General features: G+C 39.0%; 1 protein-coding gene across 2 annotated transcripts in view; it reads right to left on the bottom strand.

Annotated features, from left to right (window-relative positions):
- Positions 1–22,338, bottom strand: part of ADAMTSL1 (ADAMTS like 1) — a 449,261-nt gene that overhangs the window by 46,801 nt on the left and 380,122 nt on the right. For both annotated transcript variants that reach the window (XM_080372870.1, XM_080372871.1), the window contains 3 exons: positions 8,699–8,909; positions 2,130–2,309; positions 48–201 (listed from right to left, as the gene is read on the bottom strand). In XM_080372870.1, the coding sequence (XP_080228996.1) occupies positions 48–201; positions 2,130–2,309; positions 8,699–8,909 (545 nt within the window). The remainder of the gene's footprint in view (positions 1–47; positions 202–2,129; positions 2,310–8,698; positions 8,910–22,338) is intronic.

Here is a 22,338-nt window from a genome sequence, read left to right as displayed (position 1 = left end):
AGGAAGACCCCTTCCCCCAGACACTCCCAAGCATCTTTTCCACTTACTTGCACAGGTGCCTAGTGCACAGGGCCTGACCAAGGATGAGAATGGCAAAGGTGGGCACAGTGAGGAATTGATGATGACAAAACCTCCGGTTTTCAGCATCTTTCTGCAAATGGCATTTCGACTCTGGGTGCCCTCTCCGCAGCTCACTGAACACTAGGAACAGAATAAGAAATGTGAGGAACAAAGTGTATTAAAAGCAAAAGGGTGCTCCTTGTCACACACCCTCACCCCCACCTCCCATACCCACAATGCATACTCATACCACTGTACAGATCAGTTACAGCTTTCAAACTATCACAGTGGAATAAAGCAGAGCAGCCCTTGGCCGTTCAGTTACAAACAGCAGGGAGACGAAATATCAGGTATTTTCTGTCCTTTGAGGCTTTGAATCTTCCCATGCTCCCTTTAGCACCTTTTCTCTCAGATGGTGTCCCTTGTTCTAATATTGCTGTGCTACAGTACAAAGTTTGTCTTTGCACTTTGTTTCTACATGTCTGTGTCTGCTGTCAGAAGACACATAGTCATTCTGGCAGTGAAGATGGTAATTCTATCCCCAGTGTGACCTCTCTCACAAGAGGTTGTGCTACTTGGTTTATGTTGACATCCATACAACTCACATTTCTGTGTATTTGTACTTAGTAAAATCAAAATCTGACTTCATTCTCTCCTCCCCATTTCAATTGAAAGTTGCCATGGTTTTGCTTTTCTTACCTTTAGTGTGTTTTCACCTCCTCACTTCATCTGTAATTCCCACTACCACATGTATACACCTACATGTAACAGCAGTGCACGTGTCTCAGAGCTACCAACTTCACAGCACTCAATCCACTTCCCAGCACTTTTACAGGCTGCTGCAATGGCAGTCCCTGTATTCTCACTTTCTTTGATGCTGTATACATAAATGTGAAATAAAATAGGCATGCTGAATTCCATCGAACAATGCCCACCTGTGCATTGAGCACCACAGTCTGGTGTTAAAGGGTTTATACTCTTTTCTGTAAGCCATGTATAGTAACTACCAGGCTGAGGTAACTCACTGGTATCTGAAACACTCATCCATATATTATTTGTAATAGAACTGCAACAGTAAAGTTCAAAGATTATGTTTAGGCCAGATTTTAGCCAGATTTTATACAGGATGTATCTGTGAAGTGCAACTCAATGTGGTCTCCTCTTGGCTATGAACAGGAGTTTTTCCAGCCAGCAGACACAGACATGTAGAAACCAAGTGCAAAGACAAACATTGTACTGTAGTACTTTGTACACCTACAGGGTGCAGGTGGGACAGCTCCATGAGATGACTGGTGTTTCTTTCACAAATAAGATGATTTCCACCTCCTTCCATGAAAGCGAACTGGGAGAGTGGTGGCAAAGATTGCAAGATGCGGAATGATTTTCATGCTTACTGACCTTAAAAGGTCAAATTCTATTTTCAGTTATACTCTCATAAATATAAAGGGAATTTTTCTTAAGCCATATGGGGTCAGAAAAGGAATCTGGGGAAGTGCAAAATACTTCAGTAGAGTGAGTTTGTTTTTGCCATCCCTAAATTGAAGGAAGGAAGTAGCTAGCTAACATTGCAAGAGCAGTGTCCTAGAAAGAAAGAAGCTTGGTGTATGTAGTGATGTGCCTATCAGAGGCTGCTGGAATCCCTTCTCTTCTCTGCATCATAAGGAAAGAATGGAGTGGCCTCAAGAGGAAAACACTATTGACATCAGAACAGCCAGGATTTGGAAAATAAAAGCATTTAGTCTGGGGGAGTAAAGATTACTCTTCATTGATGCGTTGGATGAACATAAGCACAGGCATGGACAGAGGCAGGGTTTTATTTGGGCTTTTTTTTTTTTTTTTTGATTAATTGTTTGGAAGGATGGCTAAACCACATCTCTAAAGGCAATCTCCAAAGAGGAACACTGAGCTAGTGATCACATGGCCTACCAGGATGATAAGAACAGAATACAGGACAAAACTGGGCATGACATACTTTGTGCTGTCTGAGCTCATTTGGCTCCTCTGTCACGAGTGACCAAGGAACTTCATCACCCAGAACAGCACAATACTCATGCATACAACTAGCATACCTGTGTCCAGTCAGAGAGAAGCCACTCACTGGGACAATCCTCATTTTTGCAGGCTTGTTGGGTAACTGGCTTTGGTGTGGAGCAGAACGTTTCTGGCAGCTCTAACAAGCTTCCATCTGCCAGGCGCTGCTTACAAAGTGTATCTCTCTTTTGGACACCACTGCCACATGTCTGTGAACACTGTGGGAGATGAGAGTCAGCCACCTTACATCACACTTGCACCATGACAACTTGCAGCAAAAATTGCTTGTAAATTTGGGTGGAAGTCAACACTCAGTTTGGGCCAAAAAGAAAATACAAAATACATTTTCAGACACATCAAACCAAAATTTTTTTAAAAATGAAAAAAATATTTTGGAATGTGGAAGCAGCTTATTTTTCTAATATTTAGAAAAAATACTTCAGCATTTTTGAAATGTTTTGTTTTCAGGCATTAGTATAAAAGACACAGAACAGTGGGTCAGAATTGCAGTATGGAGGTAGAAAAGTCATCCTTTCCTGTAACCACCAACTGGAAAATGAGGCACTTGCATGTGATGTGGAGGATCTATATCTAATGCCTCTGCCTGAGCTCTGACTGTCCTTCTGACAGTGCCTGAGTGAGTGGAAAAGTCTTCTCTAGTACTAGACCTTCATTTCCAGGATTTGATCATGCATACTGGATAACAGTAGCTATGAATGACATAGATAGCCTGAACTAATTATTCAAATTTAGCTTGCTAAAAAAATGTTTGTATTAGCAAGAAAAACAAATGGAATTTTGAGAGTGTGATAAATAACTTTTGTTTTATCATTTTGCTTTTTCTTCCTTTTGTAATTTTCTCATTTCTTGTTTGTGACCTGCATGATGTCTATTGCTAAGACAGCTCAAAACTTAACCATCCAGTCCAGAATTCCTGTCCTTGAAGATCTCTTGCATTACGATATTTCTTTGATTTTTAATTCACAGAAAAGGTGTATATCAACTGCAATCTGCTCTTAGTCTCAGTAATTGGTTTATAAGGTTAATATAATAAACCATTAAATACCCATGCAGCCTTTTTATATTTATGGCTGCCATGACAGCAGTGTGTATGTGCTCTTTCCAAAAGGTAAGGAGGAAGGTTGAGTCACAGTAAACTGCAATGACTCATACCCAGAGGATCCATCTTGCCTCTCTTTAATGTAAATATCCCTCTCTGTATCCATTTTCTACCCAAGCAGGGCAGGAAATTTTAAACAAGCAGATTTAATAGTTTCCTGAATCTTTTTTTTTTTAAAACTTGTTGCTCAGCCCTTTTTCCGGAGGATCTTTTTCCTGAGGCTGGCAACAGGCTCCCAGTTCTTCTGCTCAATCCAGCCAGCTCAGCTCCTTTTCTCCCTTCTCCTAGCAAAGAAGGAGGGGGAGCTTGTACTACAGTGGCATGACCAGGAGTTACTTATAGCTTGCAACTTGGGAATTATGTCTGAGAAGCAGAAAACCATATGAAGAAGTATTAAAACTTAAACTCCAGCAGTTAAAAAGGGACAGTTTTAGAGAATCTTGCATTTGTGAAAGGCCCTTCTGTCTTGCATAGAAAAGGCTGCATAAACTTTACTGCCAATCTGATTATTTAGGATACACATTTTCCCTGAAAGACAGAAAGGAACTGTAGAAAGATGTGCTTATATTTGGTTTGTTTTGTACTTCAATGAGTAAAAATAACTTTTGTCCTACTTAGAATGCTAGAAAATCTTAAAGGCTTCCAAAAAAATGAAAAAAGTAAAACAATACTTTAGTTTTCAACAAAAGAAAACGTTTATCAACCTTTCATTTGAGGACAATTCATTCCTGAGGAGAGAGTAAATCAAGAAAAATGTGATTAAAAATATTATTTCAAGATTGCCTAAGGACTGTCACCATATAGCAGAGCCAAAATTGGTTAGGCACTGTATAAATACCAAAAAAAGCATGTTCCTTCTGTCAGTCAGTCAAATCCCAGGAAGTCTCCCTGCCCTTCCATCACTACCAATATGACAAAACAGATCTTTTCTTACTTTTTGACCTTCAGTCACTTACATAGCTTTGTTCTGTGAAGAATAACTTGCTACTCAACAGCAAACTCTATTGCTAAGTGCCAGAGAGAGCCAAATACAGTAATGAGGTTCCTCCTTGTCTGCAGGAATGCTCTTCTAAGATAGTCATGGATTATTGCACTGTGCTTGTACCTTTATTTCACCTCTGGAGCTTTCACTACTGTAGGGTACTTGCTGATTTTTCTCTAGTAGAAGCTTCCAGCCATGAAGTTTTTCCAGGAAAAGGGGTAATCAATGACAGCAACATCTGCTTGTATTTACAAGCAATGTGAAACAGCAGGTTTTTGAGGATCCTCATTTGGGTGTATCCCATCTGAGTAACATGCTTTCTATCTCTGCAATTGAGAAAAATCTCACAGCACCATTACAACAGAGAAAGATGCTTGGGGTGGTTTCACTTCACCCACTCAAGTAGGTTAAGTGTGGCTATTGGAACTATGTTTCTCGATATTCCTGCTCCACACAGCTTCTGAGCAGAGCCAAACCCAGCATCCCTGATGTTATTTTACAGGGGATGTGGTACTTTTCCAGGGTACCAGCTTCCAGAGTGGCATCTCCCCACATTGCTGCCTGATTATGCCTAGTTCAACAATTACCTTAAGCAAACATGAGGCAAGGCTGACACCAAATAAGAAGCTATACACCCAATTCTGCCAGCACCAGGCATTCCTGATTTTGTGCTGCCTTGTCCCATATACTGGCGTAAGCATTTATGTGGCTGTATAGTAAACCAGAGTGGAAAATTAATCTAGGCTAAAGCTAATTGTATTTCTGGCTAGCTTCAGCCAGGACCACTGTGTGATTGCATGGTGCTTCTGGAGGTATGAGGGAGTGGGTGCTATAAGAGCAAGAAAGAGATCCCCAAAGCAGCTGTTCTCTCCTTTGGTAGAAGTGCTGGCGTATGTCATCCTAAATTGCTGGTGGAACTGTGGCCTTTGCCTCTCTTACAGCAGACACTGCTTTAGTATCTGTTCTGCTCGTACAACAATCTGTAAGCAATAATTAACACAAAGAATTGATGGTCACTGTTGAAAGCAGAGAGGCAAAGCAGATCATCTCTCTACCTCAGCTCATGCCTATGAGCATCTACACACATGCATACAATGCACAGGAGTCAGGCAAAACCACAATTTCCATTGTTTGGGAGGCGGGGAATCTGGTCTCTTCTCCAACTTGTGGAAAAAGGTAGCTGTTAATGAAAAAATAAAGGGCTAGGCAACTGTCACTCAGCACCATAACTGTTACCAGTTTGGGGCAGTAGCTGGATGTTTGAAAGGATGTAATTTTATGTCAGTCCTGCTTACAGGAACAGTTGAGGAAGGGGTTATCCTACCCCTCAGCTGCCCCAGGTGGCTTAATGTTGTACTGTCCTTTGCTCAGGGTGGTGGGACTACAGCACTACAAGAATTCTCAACTATGACTCTACAGTAACATAAAGCATCTGCAAAAGGAGTAAACATTTTTCTTTCAGCAGGTCTTTCAGTTGCTTTCTAAGGCCTGACATTGAAGATTTAGAAAGGACTTCTTTCAATATGGAGAAAAATTAGCTAAGAAAATATCTGAAAATATTATCAGTCTTCCCATGCTGACTCTGTTGTCAAGCCATTGTTCTAATTATCTTTGGAGCAAGGATAGCACCGAGCAGCTAAAAGAGAATGCTGGGACTGAGACTATGGCACTTATTCAGTAATAAAATAAAGGAGGATGAAGATTTACTAATGGATGTCTCTCTCCCATTTAAGGTCTGCAGAGGACTTATTTATAGGGCCTTGTAAAAATGAAAGCTCACATTCATTTTCTTCCAGAAACCCACTATGGAAAACAAGACAAACACCCTAATGGATTTAACTAAGAAACAGAACTATTTGAAAATAAACAGTCTTGAATTTGTAAAGTCATATTTAAAAAAATACTTGGAATGTTACAACACTGATAATTATCATGTGTTTATCTGCCAGGAACACTGGGGCTTCTAACAGCATTTGATTCAGACAACCCTTGCTTAACAAGCATAAAAGGCTTTAAAAAAGAAAACATTGCTCATTACAGTTTAAATCTTTTGTTTGTTTACTTGAAACTATTGTGAGAGAATGTTCTGAAAGGCTCAACCAACTCCACTGATTAGACCAAAGAAATGGCTTCAAACCAGGCTGTGTGAAGAGCAGTTACCCTCTAGTGTCAGTGAAGTTTTAAAAGGACCTTCTGCAGGGTGAGGAAGGCAGCTTTGCATATGTGAGGAATCCTCTCAGGGACTCAGGGAGATGGGAGGTGTTGTGGGTTCCCTTAATGCAAGGAAACATATCATCCTGCAGGTTTTCTTCTGCTGGAGGGCTCCATGGCAGCTCTTTTGCATGGCTGGAGCTCACCTCCAGAAGTCTCAGCTACTCACACCCTGGCCAGATAGCCTTTTCCCTGACACATGACAGGAGCCAACAGCTGTAATAATCCCTAAGTACAATGCACTGGCCTGACAGTGTAGGTTTTCACATGGAGGTCATCCATGGGAAACTTGTGAGACTAGGCTGTGAGGACTGGCTTTCCTACAAGGTGGAAATAACTGCACAGAAGTTGCTGGTGCAAAGATGGAAGACACATGCCTTTGAAAAATGAGAGAATGAAAATCTGTTGTGATAGATTAGGTTTTTATTTTTTTTTCTTGCACTATACCCATCTAAACAAAGGCAGAAGACAGTAGGTAGAGAAGCACATTTTTTTGTGCTGTTTTCTCCTAGTGAAAGATAAGCACAGGGAATATTCAGTGCCTGTGTAGTGAGGAGCTACATACACAGCTGGTCAGCCTGCAAAGCCCACGCAAGTAAAAGCAGAAGATCTATAACATGACCTTTGTTAAGCTGTAGCAATGAATTGCAGCACAAGTTCTCTCTCTCCACACAGCTCAGAAAAGGCAGCAGCTAACACAAAACATGTGAACTGAGTGGTTTGGTTTAATTCACGATTAATATGCTTGGTCAAGCCTTTATATTTAATTGAGCTCCATCCTCTGTAAGATCTGCTACACCTTTCAGAAATACAACATATCTGAGAGCTCCTGAGCAGATACAAAAATGGCTAAAAAATTACTTTAGATGGGCAGAAATACATGTGTTTTCACTGTTGAGGAAGATGCTCAAAACTTGAAAAAAACTCTGGACACTGCTGAAGCAGAAACTATTTTGGTACCATTCTAGCCAATGGTCATTGTTAGCAGAAAGCCAATTTTTCAACAAGCTGTAATGAACACCTCTTTCAAGTGTTCAAATAACCTTACAGAAAATTGCTTTCTGTGAGGACTGTGGCCAACTGTAGGATTTTAGCAAGCATAGGCATTCCTTCTAGCATATCCTAACTTTGAAATGCTTGACTTTATTATGTTATGTGCTAGTAGAATACTATTTGCTATTTACAAATATAGGATTTATGTATGACTATAGCCTAGAAATATTCAAAATGCAACTGAGCACATACAGTAGGCAAATACAAGCATGAATCATCACTCAATTGTTTCAAACATAAGATTAATGCCATAGCCTAGTTACCTAGCTTTGACAGAACATCAGGCTGGCATAAATTTTTGTTACTGGGTTGGCAGCCTAAACTCAGAGCTCTCCCATGAAGTACAGATTCACAGGCTAATCAGCTTCATTAAGTGAGTATATTAGCATCTCCCTGGCTGTTAAGTAACAAGCAGATTTGATAGATGAAGAATGTGTAGCAATATGTAAGCACCAGGCCAAATGCTCATAGTTTTCTCATAGGATGGAATGAATCCTTGCATCCAGCAGACGTGAATGCCTCCTGCTTGCACCTCCATAACACAGCAAAATCTTCCTTTATTCTTGATAACAGGGCAGGATCCTTTCTTTCTGTGCAGTATTATATCCAACAGAATCATCTTCAAGTCTTTTGAATTGCACAAGTGTTTTCCTTTGCAACCAGATGGCAGCAAATAAACTCATTTCAGGTTGCTTTCCAAAGATGGAAAGTCTTGTACAGATCCATTGTGCAAACAGCAATTTTCAGCGTTACTGTAACAAAGCATCCATCTCCAAAAGGGAAGTGCCTAATTCCCATTTGTGACTCCAAAGAATGAAGAGTGTTTCTTGTCCTAAACTACATTATTACTTGACAATATATAGAATACTAAACATGCTTTAGAGATTCTCTCCTCCTTGGTCCTTATAGCTTTGTATTTCTAGAAATCTTGACATTGTTGACCCAAATTCACTCACTGCAGCTGACCATCATATTCCACATATTTTTTCTGGCATCTATAGCCAGCTGCTAAAGAGTTTCCAGTAACTTTGCATTAGAAGTAGCCACAGTCACTATTTACATATGAAAACACTGATGCATTTTTTTAAAGAGCAAAAAGACACACTTTTCCAGATTTTTAATGGCTCATTAAAATGATTAATGATCCTCTTGGTGGGCTAAGGCAAAGCGATGCTTTGATAATGCATGCAAAGACTACTACTTCTGGGAGTCATAAAATAAGATTACACATATGCCCTTACCTCTTGCCATTCTGTAGGATACCAGGAGGGTGGGCAGTCAAAGCGATTACAGGCTTGCACGAGGGATGGCTTAGGTTTATAGCACAATTCATCTGCCAAAATCACGGTCTCGTTAGTCTCTCTTGATAGTAGATGAGAACAGAAGACATCTCGTGTCTGCAATCCAACCCCACAGGTAAGACTGCAGGTGCTCCATTTCCCAGTCTCCCATCTGTGAAGGGGTCAGGAGAGAAAACCTTAAGCACAGAATAAAGTCACCTTAATTTTTCTCTTTTTATAATATCAGATAGAATAAAGAAGCAGTAAATGAAAGGGAATTCTCTGATCACCATCACCCTTCTTGTAGCTGAACGATGAGGCTAAGAAGAATATTTATTGTTCCTCTGCATTTTTGGTTCTTGTCAAAAACTCTTGGGCTTCAAGGCTTTGAGACTCCTGCAATATCACAGTAACAGTTTTGTGTCCTAAATTAAGTTTTTGGTGTGTAGGAGCCTGGCTAATGCATTTCAAGATAGAATGGACTTAATTAGCTGTTTTTATTAATGTCACTAACAAAAAAAGAGGGCAGATATTAACAAAGTCCATCAAAGGAATCACTGCGCAGATGTTTCTTCCAGAAGATCCAATTGTGGTGTTCCTGGCAGACTCTTCCTTGTTGTGGAGGTAGGGAGTGCTAAGGCCCTGAGAGCAGGGGGATCCTCTTTAACCTCTGGGCCACTGAGCCAGACCTTCTCTGCACTAGCTATGTAAATCCTGCACCAACAGGATTGTTGAAGACTGAATATCAGTGTCCATCACATTAAAGCCAGATTTCTGCTGTTTGACCTGTACCAAATACAAACCCTAATTCTCTTATCCATACACAGAAGGTGGCATAAAATATTGGTCTTCCACTCTTGTACTCTACTAGAAGGCACCTCAGAGATATGCAGAAGTGAGTACACAAAAAAGTTCTATATTAAAAATGAGAATATAGTTGCCTTCTCATCAACTTTACGCAAAACACTACACTGACATGGACACACTCCCACATGTAAAATGAAGGTATGAGAGTCAGATACTGTCACTTTTTCTAACCGTGACGAATGGCTTCTTTTCCTGCATGAAGTCATTGAAACCAGTTGCTGGGGTAGTAAACTAAACATTCGGGACAAGGAAGGCTCAGGCAATCTTCCTTGAAGAAAGCAAAGCCAGGCAGAAACTAAAGAGACTGATTATGAAGAAACAGATCCTCAGGCTCCAAGCAGGATGAAGGCAGACAGCAACGAAGGGAAGTTATGAAACCTGTCAGCAGCATGAAACAGAATTTGTGGAAGCAGAGGAAAAACACTCAGCAAGTCTGAGACCAGCAGTCAATGGAAACTGCTCAGCACATGTAAAATGCAACTTGTTAGTAAACACATTATGGAAATAATCATTCAAGGTTGTGCCATCATACAGTCACAGAACAATTTTATTTCCTCTATATATTTTATAAAGTTGTTTTGAGCATTTATTCCCTCCTTCTTGGTAACACAAATCAAATTGGAACACTTAGTAGGCAAGAAATATTTTTTCCTCCCTAGATGATAATGCTGATGGAGGAAAATTCTGTGCTCCATCTGCTGGTGACATTCTCTGATTTTATAACAGGGCAGGACATGTCCTGAGCATTATGGTAAACACCAATGGCACTATAGTTTGCTTTTAGACAACTTTGGCTTTTAGACACTTGTGTTTGCTAGTAGCAATGAAAAAAATCTGCTTAACCCTTTCTAACAATTAAAACATCTTGCATACTTAGTTAGAAGTTGCCATGGTCACTTTCCAGGCCATAATACACTGAAGACCACTAAAGCCTGATATGTGTACCAGGAGCTATTTAGTAGTGGAGTAGGAGTGACATCTGGCAGCCAGTTAGGCTAATCTGGAGTATGTTCTCCATATGAATAGTACTGGGGGAAAGGTCTTCCCAGATTTTCCCATAAAACTGTCAGTCAGAATTAACATGGATATCAGCTACCCTTCAGTTTTGGCACAATCTAAACCAAGATATTTGAGTAAACATTGCTGAAAAGAAGGCATTTTCTTATTCCAGAAGCTATTTTGATACATGGTTAGTTGCCAGAGTTTCTTTTATTCAAGTGGTGGGAATAGCTATTGCCTCCAGCAACTCATTGCTTGTTATTTGTGTAAGTGCACAATGTTTCTGTTGGCAGTTCACATCTCAGTGGCTAGGAGGCCACATAAGCTCTTTGGACATATTGGTTTCTACAGAAGAGGGTGGCTGTTTCTTCTTTCAGAAAGAAATGCTGTGTTTCAGTAAAAAGAAGTTGTTTGTTTGTTTTTTTTCTCTCCAGCGTTTGAAATTTCTGTTGCAGGTTGCATCTGTTGCCCTACCCATAACATTGGGTTGTTCACAATTCTTTCCAGCTGCTTTAAACAGCAGATTCCTTAGAGGTGCTCAGGAAATATGAGGTCAAATTCTCTCTTACTCTTGTACTTTCATAGTCCCCAGTGACTTTTATGGCTTTCACAGATACAAAGTAAAGAACACAGAGGACGCAGAGACATGCAAAGTGGAGTAGGACTGCTCAGGTAACCAAACCCACAGATTATATATATACGATCAGCAGAATTACAAAGCCCTGAAAACACAGAGAAGATCAGTGTTAATCTTACAGAATAGAATCACAGGGCTGCAGAATTATTATGTAAGAGCTAAAGTTCCTTGCAATGCTTTGAAGTAATATTCTACTAAATTTACAATTTAGTTTTTAAACTGCTTGTACTGTTGGAGATAATTTTTTCTAAAAATAGTGCTTTTCTGTCATAACACAGTTTTACCCTTACTGTAGAATTTCATGTGATGCTTGCTGAAATAATCCTTGTCTTACTTCATGTGTCCTTATCTGTGCTCTGTCTCTTTCCTTTTGGGTGTTTTGGCCATACTGCACTGACTCTTCCAAAGTACATGACATACAAAAAAGAATAATCCCACCATGTCCTGCATGCAGCTGACAACACCAGAATTAAAATTCAAGTAGGAAATAATCCTATACTTAAAAAGGTGAATATGGTAGTTACAGGATCAAGCTATGGAAACCTTGTGCAAATAAAGCAGTCAACCTTGTGAGCTGATCATGGCTGTAAAGACTTTGGTAAAAATCTGCATACTTGCCAGTTACCAGTTAGGTACTTTGTGTATTGCTTCCCAGAGCCTGGTGAAGAGATTGCATGGTTTTGGCCTGAAACATTCTTTTTATCCCTCCTTCTTCCTCCTTTGCTAGTGCCCAATGCTACACTAACATGTAGCAACAGAGAAACAATGTGGGTTTTTTAGCCTTCTTAATGGTAGGACTTTGGCATGTCTGTGCCCCTAAACCCTTGGATTGTCCTAACTCCAGGTCTATAAGTTCTTCTGTTGTCTGTCTCCATCCCCATCTCCTGAATACCTAAGTAGTGGTTATGTATTTAAGCACAAACTAGACTTTTAAAATATTTCAACTACTATGCTTCTTAAAAAAAAAAACAGAATTCAAAAGGTTTGCATCCTCTGCAGAGGCTGATGTACATACAATACATTGAATATTTGAAATGAGTGAAGGAGAACTACATTAATACCAAACTGCGAAGACATTTAGAGATGGGTATCAGACATGAATGTAACAGGAAAAAGGCAATTCATAGGGCTGGATGTGTTGAAATGGGTATGTATCTATTAGTGAATCATGTATTAGAATACACACATAGGCACATCTTTCAAATGAACATAAATAAAACCAGGTTTCCACTGGAAATGTATTATGAGCAGAGTATGGTCTCAAAATACAGCTTTATTTCAAGTATCATAATGAATTCAAAATATAAAACTGATCACAGAAAATTTTCCCTTTCCAAATGAAAAATCCCCTGCTTCCAGCAGACTGTTGTGATGTCTTAGTTTTTTTTAGGTTGTTGAAATATAGAGAGACATATAATGCATGTGAAGATATGCAAACTAAGTAGTGAACCTGATCTGACTCCTTAAGGCAGTGGTTTTCCTTTTGATTTTCTTATACACGATGCTAAGGGTGTGGTCTAGAAACTGGACATAAACTCATGAAAAGCCTAACCAACAACAGCACCACATTTCTTGAATTTCCAGGAACTATAAACTAACAAAGTGAATTAGTAATGGGAAGATTTTATGAATAAGAAAACACCAGTTAGGAAATCTAACACCCAGTTCATATTATGAATCAAAGTAATAATTGGTAACATACTATTAATTTTACAAATTAAAATTCTAATTTCTAAATGGCCAGTGAGAATCTGTAATTTTCTGGTACATTCTCATTAAATAAATTTGGCTTCATTAAGCAGTGCTTACACATATGGTTAACCAGGTAAACAAGCAGTTTCCACAATTATTCATAGTCAGTATATTTTAAAATGTGACTATTTGCAGCTTCCTTGCATAAAAGAGAACAATTGTGAAGCTCCAGTTGCCAAAAAAAGGCCCAATAATCTGAAAATCTTGATTTCTATCACAGCACAATTATTCTGCATCATTAATATAGGTCTATAAACATTAGAGATGCTCTCAAAAAACAGCTTAACCATGTTATTTCTAATAAGGGAAATTATCTTGATGAAAATCTTGCCTGCGAACCCTAAATTAAACTCTATCATGTTTTACTTTAGTGATTTTCAAGTTCAGTGAGGGTCCATATATTCAACTAGAATATAGCCTGCACATTTATAATCAAGTTGTCTAAAAGAAAAAGAAAAAAAGCTTCTATCACATGAGTATGAACTTCTAATTAGTTACAGACATTTAATTTTAATCAGAAATGAACTTTCCTTCTTTCTTGTGACAGAACAAAAATTATAGGTGTCATATTGTGGCCCAGCACTTCAGGTGATGAACTGAAGGATCAAGCGAGCAGGACCTCGTTCCTGAACTCCAGAGGTGACTGAGATCAGAACTCTGAAACATGAGCTAGTCTGTGGTTATGTGAATATACCCTCTGAGTCCAATGGGAAGACTCAGATGCTGGGCTGAATAATACTCTTCTTCCACGTGTGTTTTAACATCTCGTTTGCAAAATTGTAACAATACTTTTTTTCCCCTTGAGCTTCATCCATGTTCTTTGCTTAGGTTGTGGTCCTACAGCAGGGATGATCTCTTACTCTGTCTTTATGTGCTGCCTAGCACAATGGGGCTCTCAGCCTGACAGGAGCCTCTAGGCATCAGTGTGTTACAAATAAAAACAGGGACAACAATGCACTGTTGCCTCAGTTTTGAAATGTGCCACTCATTGCTACAAGAACTGGAGCCCACAAAATAATTCTGCAATCTAAGTAGACCTGAAACTGGCACCAGCTAGTAAGCAGCTACTCATGGCAAGAGAAGCTGCTAGAATTAGAGTTATTGCCCCAGTGGAGCAATGAGCCTTCAGAACAAAGAACTATCACACTGCTAAAGTCAGTTTGGAAAAAGTAAATGATGTAGGTAGAACATGAAAAATACACAGTCTTGAGCCAAAGCGCTATAGAGCCAACAGCTTTGGATCAGTCCCTATATGCATAGTATATATGGTAAAACCCAAAGCATTCTAAGCTGTTCGGTGTTATAAGTCAAGAATATTTTCTAGAGACACAGGATTTCATCCTGACAGAGTCCCTTCAAGCTCTGCCAAGAAAACTGAACGCTGCATAGGAAAAGTAAATACCTTTCTACACAAAGACCTCCCAAACTAGTTTAAAAAAAATTGAATTATTGTCATTTTTATGTGGTTAAACCATATGAAAGTGATACAAAGAACTCTTCTTAGTTCTAAAATAAACATCCATCAGTGTGGAGTAAGGTTTGTCTGGAAGTGTCTTACTTAACATCTGACACCTGCCTGCATAGAGATGTTTCTCAGTGCACACAGACTGGGTGGCAGCTGTGTATATGCACATGCAACAGGCTAAGTAAATCACATACTATGTCAATACTGGCTTCCCCTTGTCCTCTGCCAACCTGCACATCCTCTGTTGGATCCTGCAGACTGAGAAGTCAACTCAGAGCCCATACATCTCATCCCTTCCTTTTGGGAGATCTGTTCTTGATCTGGAGCTGCGTTTCTGGCAAATCTTCCTGTTTCATAGGTGTGAAAGGCTTTCTTAAGGCTCCTTTAGCAGATCTATCTTGGGTTGAGTAAATATCCTCAGTGTCAGGTCTTAAATGTCATCCAGAAGTGATCTTAAAATTTAGGCAGCAGAGAGAATTACTGTCAATTCTGTTTGGGTAGCATACTTTCCTGCAGTGAAGCTACAGGGTGGAGATGAGGACTCCAGGGTTGGTACCTGGCTTTATAATCAAACTAGTTCCAAGAAAAGGGCATAAAAGACAAGAATTTAACTACAACTAATTCTTCATTCAGATCTCAGAGGAAAACAGAGATTTAACTAGGCTTTGAAAAAGCTAATAAAAATTTGATTAAGCAATAAAAATGAAAAGTTAAAGAACTTTTAGATTATCAGCAGTGACAGAAAAATAATTCATACTTAGTTGTTGTTACTGCCAGCTGACAAAATCTGTTGTTCAGTATCATCAAAGTGAAAGGAAGCTGAACGGGCAGGGAAGGTTTCAGGGGATCATTGTGCACAACGGAGGATGAGCTGCTTTTCTACGAAAAGAATCTTCCTTGCAAGTGAAGGGAATCCATTAAAGAGATGCCTATGCAGCCAACACATGCAAGCAGATCAAAGGCTCAATGAGGGTGCTCTGGGAGCTGACAGAAGTGCCCTGCATTCATTCTGTAGACTTGTCAGTGTCAATATTGCAGCTCATTATAGATGAACATGGAAGGGAGCCAATATTTATAGAACAGAGCCAAATAGGAGAAAATAGAGGAGGATGTCAAAATTCAGAGAAGAACAGCGGGTAAATAAGCATGCAACAACTCTAAAAATGGTGCGTTTTGTTGTTGGAATAACCTGATATGTTTTGAGCAATATATAGAAGGTTCCTTACAGTAAAAAAACCTTGCTGTTCCCTTGGGTTGAAGGCAGAGGACATCAACCATTAGAGCAGGTCAGAAAAGAGGTTTTGTATTTTCCTGCCAACAGTTCTAACAGTGGGAGGTTGTCTAGTAGGTCTTTCAGGGGACTACTCCAGATGCAGAATACATGAAACACAGAGGAACATGAAAAGACAATTTTAGGTAGGTGAACAGGTTTGGCAAGGAATTGGTTTGAGAGGTTAGCTACTGAAAAGTACCTCACAAGAGATTTTTACTCTGTATAACTGTGGCACTGATAGCAATGGATGTCTTTGATACAGCTACACAGATCAGATTAGGCTTCATAGACAAACGAGTAGCAGTTTCTGTCTCAAGTTTAGGTTGGACTCATGCTTAAAGCAGAAACTTCTTACAAGGAGGTTGTTCAGCGTCTTATGTGAGATACAATGAAAATAGGTCCTTGGTAACTCCTTTCAAAAATGAAGATAGGAAACAGTGGGGGAACAGAGAAATGAACGTAAAGGTGGAAAGCTGATTAAGAAGTAATATAGGGAGGTTTGATGAATACGGCAGAAATTGCATGAATTGCACTTGAAATGACAGATGGCAGAAACTGAACGAGGAGTCAGGGAGGGACACACAGTTTGGGAACTACACCTTGCCCTAAACTTACATTAAAGTAACGAAAAAACACAAGAACCACCAATTTATGAAATAAATTGTGTGCATCAGTCTATGAAGTGCTCTCATATGGTTCTGTAAAGAAGCAGAGGGAATTTAACACCCTGCTGCCCATGACAGAGCTGCTTTGTGTTGAGTGCTCTCTGGCTCTTTTCACACTGGTGCTCTCTGTGCTGGACTGTCTCATAAACCTCTTCCTAGGCCTAACTTTATGCTACATGGAATATGTTAAAAAACAGTTCCTAAAGGAGAAATCAACAAGCTTACAGACAAAGAAAGAAAAAGCTCAGCAGGTGAGAAAGATATGTGATGAACTGATTATTTGTAATCTGAAATACAATCTAAAGTGAAGCAATTTAAAAATGGGATAGCTGAAAATGCATGTAGATGGAACAGGAAGAATATACCAGAAGTCTGACTTCACAACTTGTAAGATCAATATTGAAGAACATGTGATTTTGTCCCACAGAGTAACAAGACTCCTAAAATTCAAGGATGCCTTTGCTGAAATGATCAGTGCAGGAAAGAAGCGAAGGAGATGTTACTGGATTGAATGGACAAAACAAGCAGATTCATGAATGAAACAGTGTTCGGAAAAAATGGAGTGGGCTTAAGTAATTCTCTAGCCAGTCCACGTTTTATAAGCAGTACTGCCACAAAAACAGCAGATAACATGAGCTTCTTTCTGACCTGGCTGGCAGCATTACAGGGATAATATTTTCATTAGGATGAACTGTTCCTGAACTATTTTGCCAGTGCAGAAGGTACAAACTGAGACTGTCTTTCAAAACCAAGCATATAAGGTTTTCCTCTAGTTTTTTAGTAGGTGGATGGCTTGCTTGTGCTTCTGCAGATGTGACAGACTTACCTGGCAGATATAGCATTCCTTGTTTAATCAGTATGGCTCCTTCTATAGGTACTTAATTCACTCCAAACTGAATGGTTATGAAGGCACCTCCTCCATTTACTTTATGTGTGAGTCCTTCTGATGTGTAAGTATAGTACAGAACTGTACAATACATTTGCAACAGTTGGGGACATTTATTTGTTCTCCTTTTACATACCTTGTCTTTTTATCATGAAGGTTCATTGGTTTGAAAGTATTGGGTATTCTTTAGGCTGCTGCTATCATAAGTTACTTCAGCAGTACTGTAAATGGCAGGTATAATGGTGCTCTTCATTTCACCCATTTTTAAAGGTAGTGATGACACAGTAAAATCAGCCCGTTTATAAGACCTTGTAGCTTATTTCACAGGTTAATGCTTCAGTGAAAAAGTTAATCCTGGCCATTACACTACAAAACATTTTACTTAACTTTATATTTGGCACAAGAGCAAAGGAGTGCTCTTTATTGTCACTGCTGGGAAAGCTTTCTTTTGGGAGTTGAATCCTGCTGTTGAGGCAGTAAATTAATACACAAGAAAACTGAGGATAAATTTGCAGAAAAAACCCTAAGAATTAGAAGTTCTGAAATGCTGAAGTGAGAGCATATTTGTTCAGAATACTGAAAAATATAAAGTGGAAGTGAATATTAAGTTCTGGTTAGCACAGGTGTTAGAGAAGAGAAAGGTAGAGTGAAGTTGACTGTATTAAGGTGGAATTACTAACAGTGCCAGGAAAAAACAGAAGAGGAATTCTCCTCTGCAAAGGGACTCACTAAGTTCCTACCATGACTTTAAAATCATACTCATCACAAACCAAGCTACAAAAAACCCGTGGTGGGGCATGGTGAGATTGTTTGAACACAAAGGTGTACTAACCTGGTGAAATTTGTAACCTAGAGATTTTTTAGAAGAAAATAATCTACTAGGTATATAGGATTTGGAATAAGAAGTGTTGCCTGCTATTCTTTGAAGTAAGAAGGAAAAATGGTATAAGTTATTAAATAAATAATTTACAATTGCCCTCTAATATTTTATAAACATAGTAGCCTGGATGGAATATAACTTGAAATGGAGGAAAATGTCTATGGGTGAAATCCTATCTAATGAAGGAACCATCAAATTATTTAAAAAAGCAAAGTGGCCGGGAAAGCAGTCTGAAATTTTAAACTAGAAGAGCTGAAGCCAGACTGTAATGGAGACTCCAGAGATGCTCCACTGACCTTAGCAACTTGCATGTTGCTCTGCTTCACATTTAGATGTGACGTGCATAGGAAAAGACTGCTTTCTATGGATCCCCTCGGTGACTCCACTGTAGCTGCTGTTGAATGAGAGATACTGAGGAGCATGCAGTTACTGCTCCCCCACAGGCAACACATCCATTGAGAATGGGGAAGGGCAGGCTGTCAGACACATCTTGGATAAGCTCTTAACAACTGGAGAGGGTAAAAAAGGGGCGGTTTATTATAAAAATACGGGAGAGAAAGAGAAATGTTTTAAGGTCACAGATTAATACATTTTAAGGCCCAGGTGATATTACAGTAGTGCAGGGTAGTCATACAGGTAATGCAGGTACAGCTAGGGACAGAGCTTCTTTTGATGTCTTTGTACAGTCCTGTCTTTAGCAAAGTAAACCCAGCCAACAGATGTGGTTCTGAGTCTCTCACTGAGCCTGTGACTCCTGTTTAAGCTGTTTCTCACCCTAAATGCTTCAAATAGGGGTGAATCTACCCTGTCTGACAGCATACTCCTAATGTCTAATTTTCCAATTACTCTACCAATGGTTCAAGCTATGGTCTGTGATCCCAGAAGGCTTTGTGGGTTACAACTTAAGAGGCTGTCACAGACATTCTCAATGCACTTCAGATCAAAATAGACTTAAATACATCCCACTTAAAAAAAAATATTCAGGGGTTTCTGAGGGGTTGAACATCTTTTTGTGGCACAGAGACAGTAACACCATCATTGCCTCATTAATGTTAGCTGTAAATTACAGCTCTGAGGACTGACTGCAACAAAAGAAGAACCGGCATCTCCAGTCAGTAAGGCTATCCTGCAGTATCTGTAGACATAATGACTTGCAAATCTTTAAACCTTTTTCATGAACTAGACAGATATGCTCTAATATTTCACTTGAGCGATGCAAAACACCCTGCCACTAACAGAGGTCGCCTTTAATGGATTAAAGAAAGCTCTGGCCCTGCTACACATATTGAATTAATTTCAGATTGTTGATGGGAGCCCATCTTACACTAAGTCTGACCTACCAGTAACCTAATACTTCATGTCTCCAAATGAATCAGAAAACATGTTTATCTTTTTCTCCTTGATAGTTTGACTTCATCTGGGAAATGAAACAGAGCAAAACAGATGGACAATACTGCATTCATCAAATAAACATTAAAATAATAACAGGTAATTTATTGCAAAACCACAAACAAGCAGATGCAGGGGAAAAAAAAAAAGAAAAGGAAGAGAAAAAGAAGATACTGTGCAATGAGCTAGAGCCCAGCCTACCTCAGGCTACCTTGACCCTTCAGCTAGGTATCAGGACCACTCAGACGGTTTCCTATCTTTTCTTGCTAACAACAGAGGCAGAACTAGAAGGAGTAAAGGGGGAGTGTTGTGAATTTGTGTGCTATTCCTAGAATGATCTTTTTTTCCCCACTTGTTTTGTAACATTCAGCTTTTTTATCCCTGTTTGTTGTACAGGGATAAAAGTTCAGTTTTGAAAATATGCAAGAACAAAATTGTAGAAATTGCCTGGAATTTCATCCATTTTCAGCCATCTGGCTTTCATTGCTTCTCTCCACTCCTCCATCCATGTTTACCAAATCTTTTCAACACACATTGACCAAACTATTGAGCAGTTATAATTAATGACACAGTTACAACATTCTATTTTACCCCTTTGGTAGAGTTTGTTGGCTCAGCATGAGATGCTTATGCTGTTGCTGTTATAAAAAAGAGCAATTATATCTGATTAGATGATGACTGCCTCTGTATTTTGGGTTGTGGAGGCTGAGGAAAAGACACATTTTGGATGTGAGTAATTTTGTTGGTGAAAACAATAAAGCCAACACTGAGAAAACAACAGGGTTTTTTGATTATTTTTTTTTTTTTAGTAATTTGGAATACAAACATAGCAATTGGCAAAACTGAGTGATCTGCCCTTTTGTTTTTTTGAGATTAGAAAAAAAACTTCTAGACATTGAACATCTATTCTGCATGTACATCTGGGAAAACTTTGCTCTGCTCAAGTACCACTATGTAATTCTGGAAGTGATGTAGCTTAACTGACACAAATTAAGTAACTGAATGACTGAATTAAAATGTTCGTAGTGTTCTTCATTCCCTTATTTCCTGGAGAAAGCATGCTGGTTTTCCTGGTATATCAAAACAGGCTATATCCTTTTTATGGAAATATCAAACAAGAGCATACCAAATTAATGATATAAAATTTTATCCTGTACCTACTGTGCTGAAAATCAGTTACTAGCTCTCATCTTAGCAATCACCTCCACAGTGGTTCACTATTTCTTAGTTCAGAGCAAAATGGGAAATTTTGTTATACTGTTTTCCTGGATGAAAGAGACTGAGCTCTTTTTCTGCTATTGTTTTTGAAGCAACAAGAAAAAAAACTCTCAACAAAGTCTGAAACTACAGGAAACTCAGATGCTTTGGGATCTGAACATGGATGAAACCTACAGTTTTCATGTGCAACTCTTCCTGGTTCTTCTTTCTTCTGTAAGAATTTTAAGCATGAGACTTTGCTGACTCATATAGCTGTGAATAGTTGAACACAGATTTATGTGGTCTAGTTTTTCTGTCTCTTTTTAAAGGACTCAGAATGTCAATGTGCTATTGATGATGTGCTACTAATGATATTAAGCCAGAATTTCAATGAAAATGATAAAGCTCTCTCAGCTGCTATACAAGCACCATCACCTTTCAGTGTTTTCATAAATCTGAACTATTGCCAGTATACTTTAGCTTTTAATAAAATTTGTTCCAGGAAAGATCAGAGCAATTAGGAACTTAAGAGGATGACGACACCACAGAGTGTTTTCAAGGTGAAACATTAAGCGAGTAATGAAGTCTTCTAGCCTGTCCACATCTATTATTAGTAGGGAGCAAAAAGAAGACCAACAGTGAAGATCCCTTTAGCATCACTCTTCTTGAGTGTCCAAAAAGAATGATGAAACAAAACCAGAATGAAATTACTCTTCACTGACTACTTCTACAGGTCTGTCTAAAAATGTATGCCTTCTGACCTTTCGGAAAGATTCAGTGGTTCAATGCTTTTGTTTATCTGTATTAAAATAGGTAAACCAGTTGTTGACTAGGAGAGGCTTACATGACTAACCCTTTGAGAGGCTACAGAGAACACCACATGTAACCAAAAGTGCCTGCAGCAGAAGCAACATGAAGTTTGGAAGTTCTAATTTTTAGGTGTTCTTCCACTTAAGTTAAACAAGATCTTGAACTGTATTAAATTCTAAGCATGCTGGGCTGTTTTGGTTCAAGAAACATAACTAGAATAATTCATTTAAATACATTAGGAGGGATTTTTTTTTTCTCTTGTGCAAGACTTCTCAGCTTCTTTATGCTGCGGACAACATTCCTTGTCTGCTGAGACATTCATTACCACCTCAGTTGTCTTTTCATCAGACTGCCTCCTCTACCCACCACAACTGCATGCTCCGAGTCACTTACACATCAAGGACATTTTAGGAAAGTGGTTGTTATACCTTTAGCTTCTGTTAATGCACTTTAGCAGCTGGAAAACAGAGAGAAGAGCCAACACTATGAGACCAGCAAGCATTCTTTATAAGCCATCAGTGAAAGCTTTGGGAAATATCAATGGTTCCCAGATCACATTTTGGGAACTTCTGTAACAAGGATCTAAGTTCACAGCCACAGTGTATTAGAAGTTTTGGACTTGTAAGTCAGTATCAATGCCTTCTTCAGCATTCATAAGGACAGGATTTTAGCCTAAATTTCCACCAGATTCCTGGATCAAGATTTCTTGAATTATAATACTGAAGCATTTTATGATTAAGAAAAGAATAAAGCCCTAAAGCCTTTATTTTTTATTTTCTTT

Source organism: Falco punctatus (assembly GCF_963210335.1).
Source record: "Falco punctatus genome assembly, chromosome: Z".
Lineage (NCBI taxonomy): Eukaryota > Metazoa > Chordata > Aves > Falconiformes > Falconidae > Falco > Falco punctatus.
This window is presented reverse-complemented; position numbering and strand designations above follow the sequence as displayed.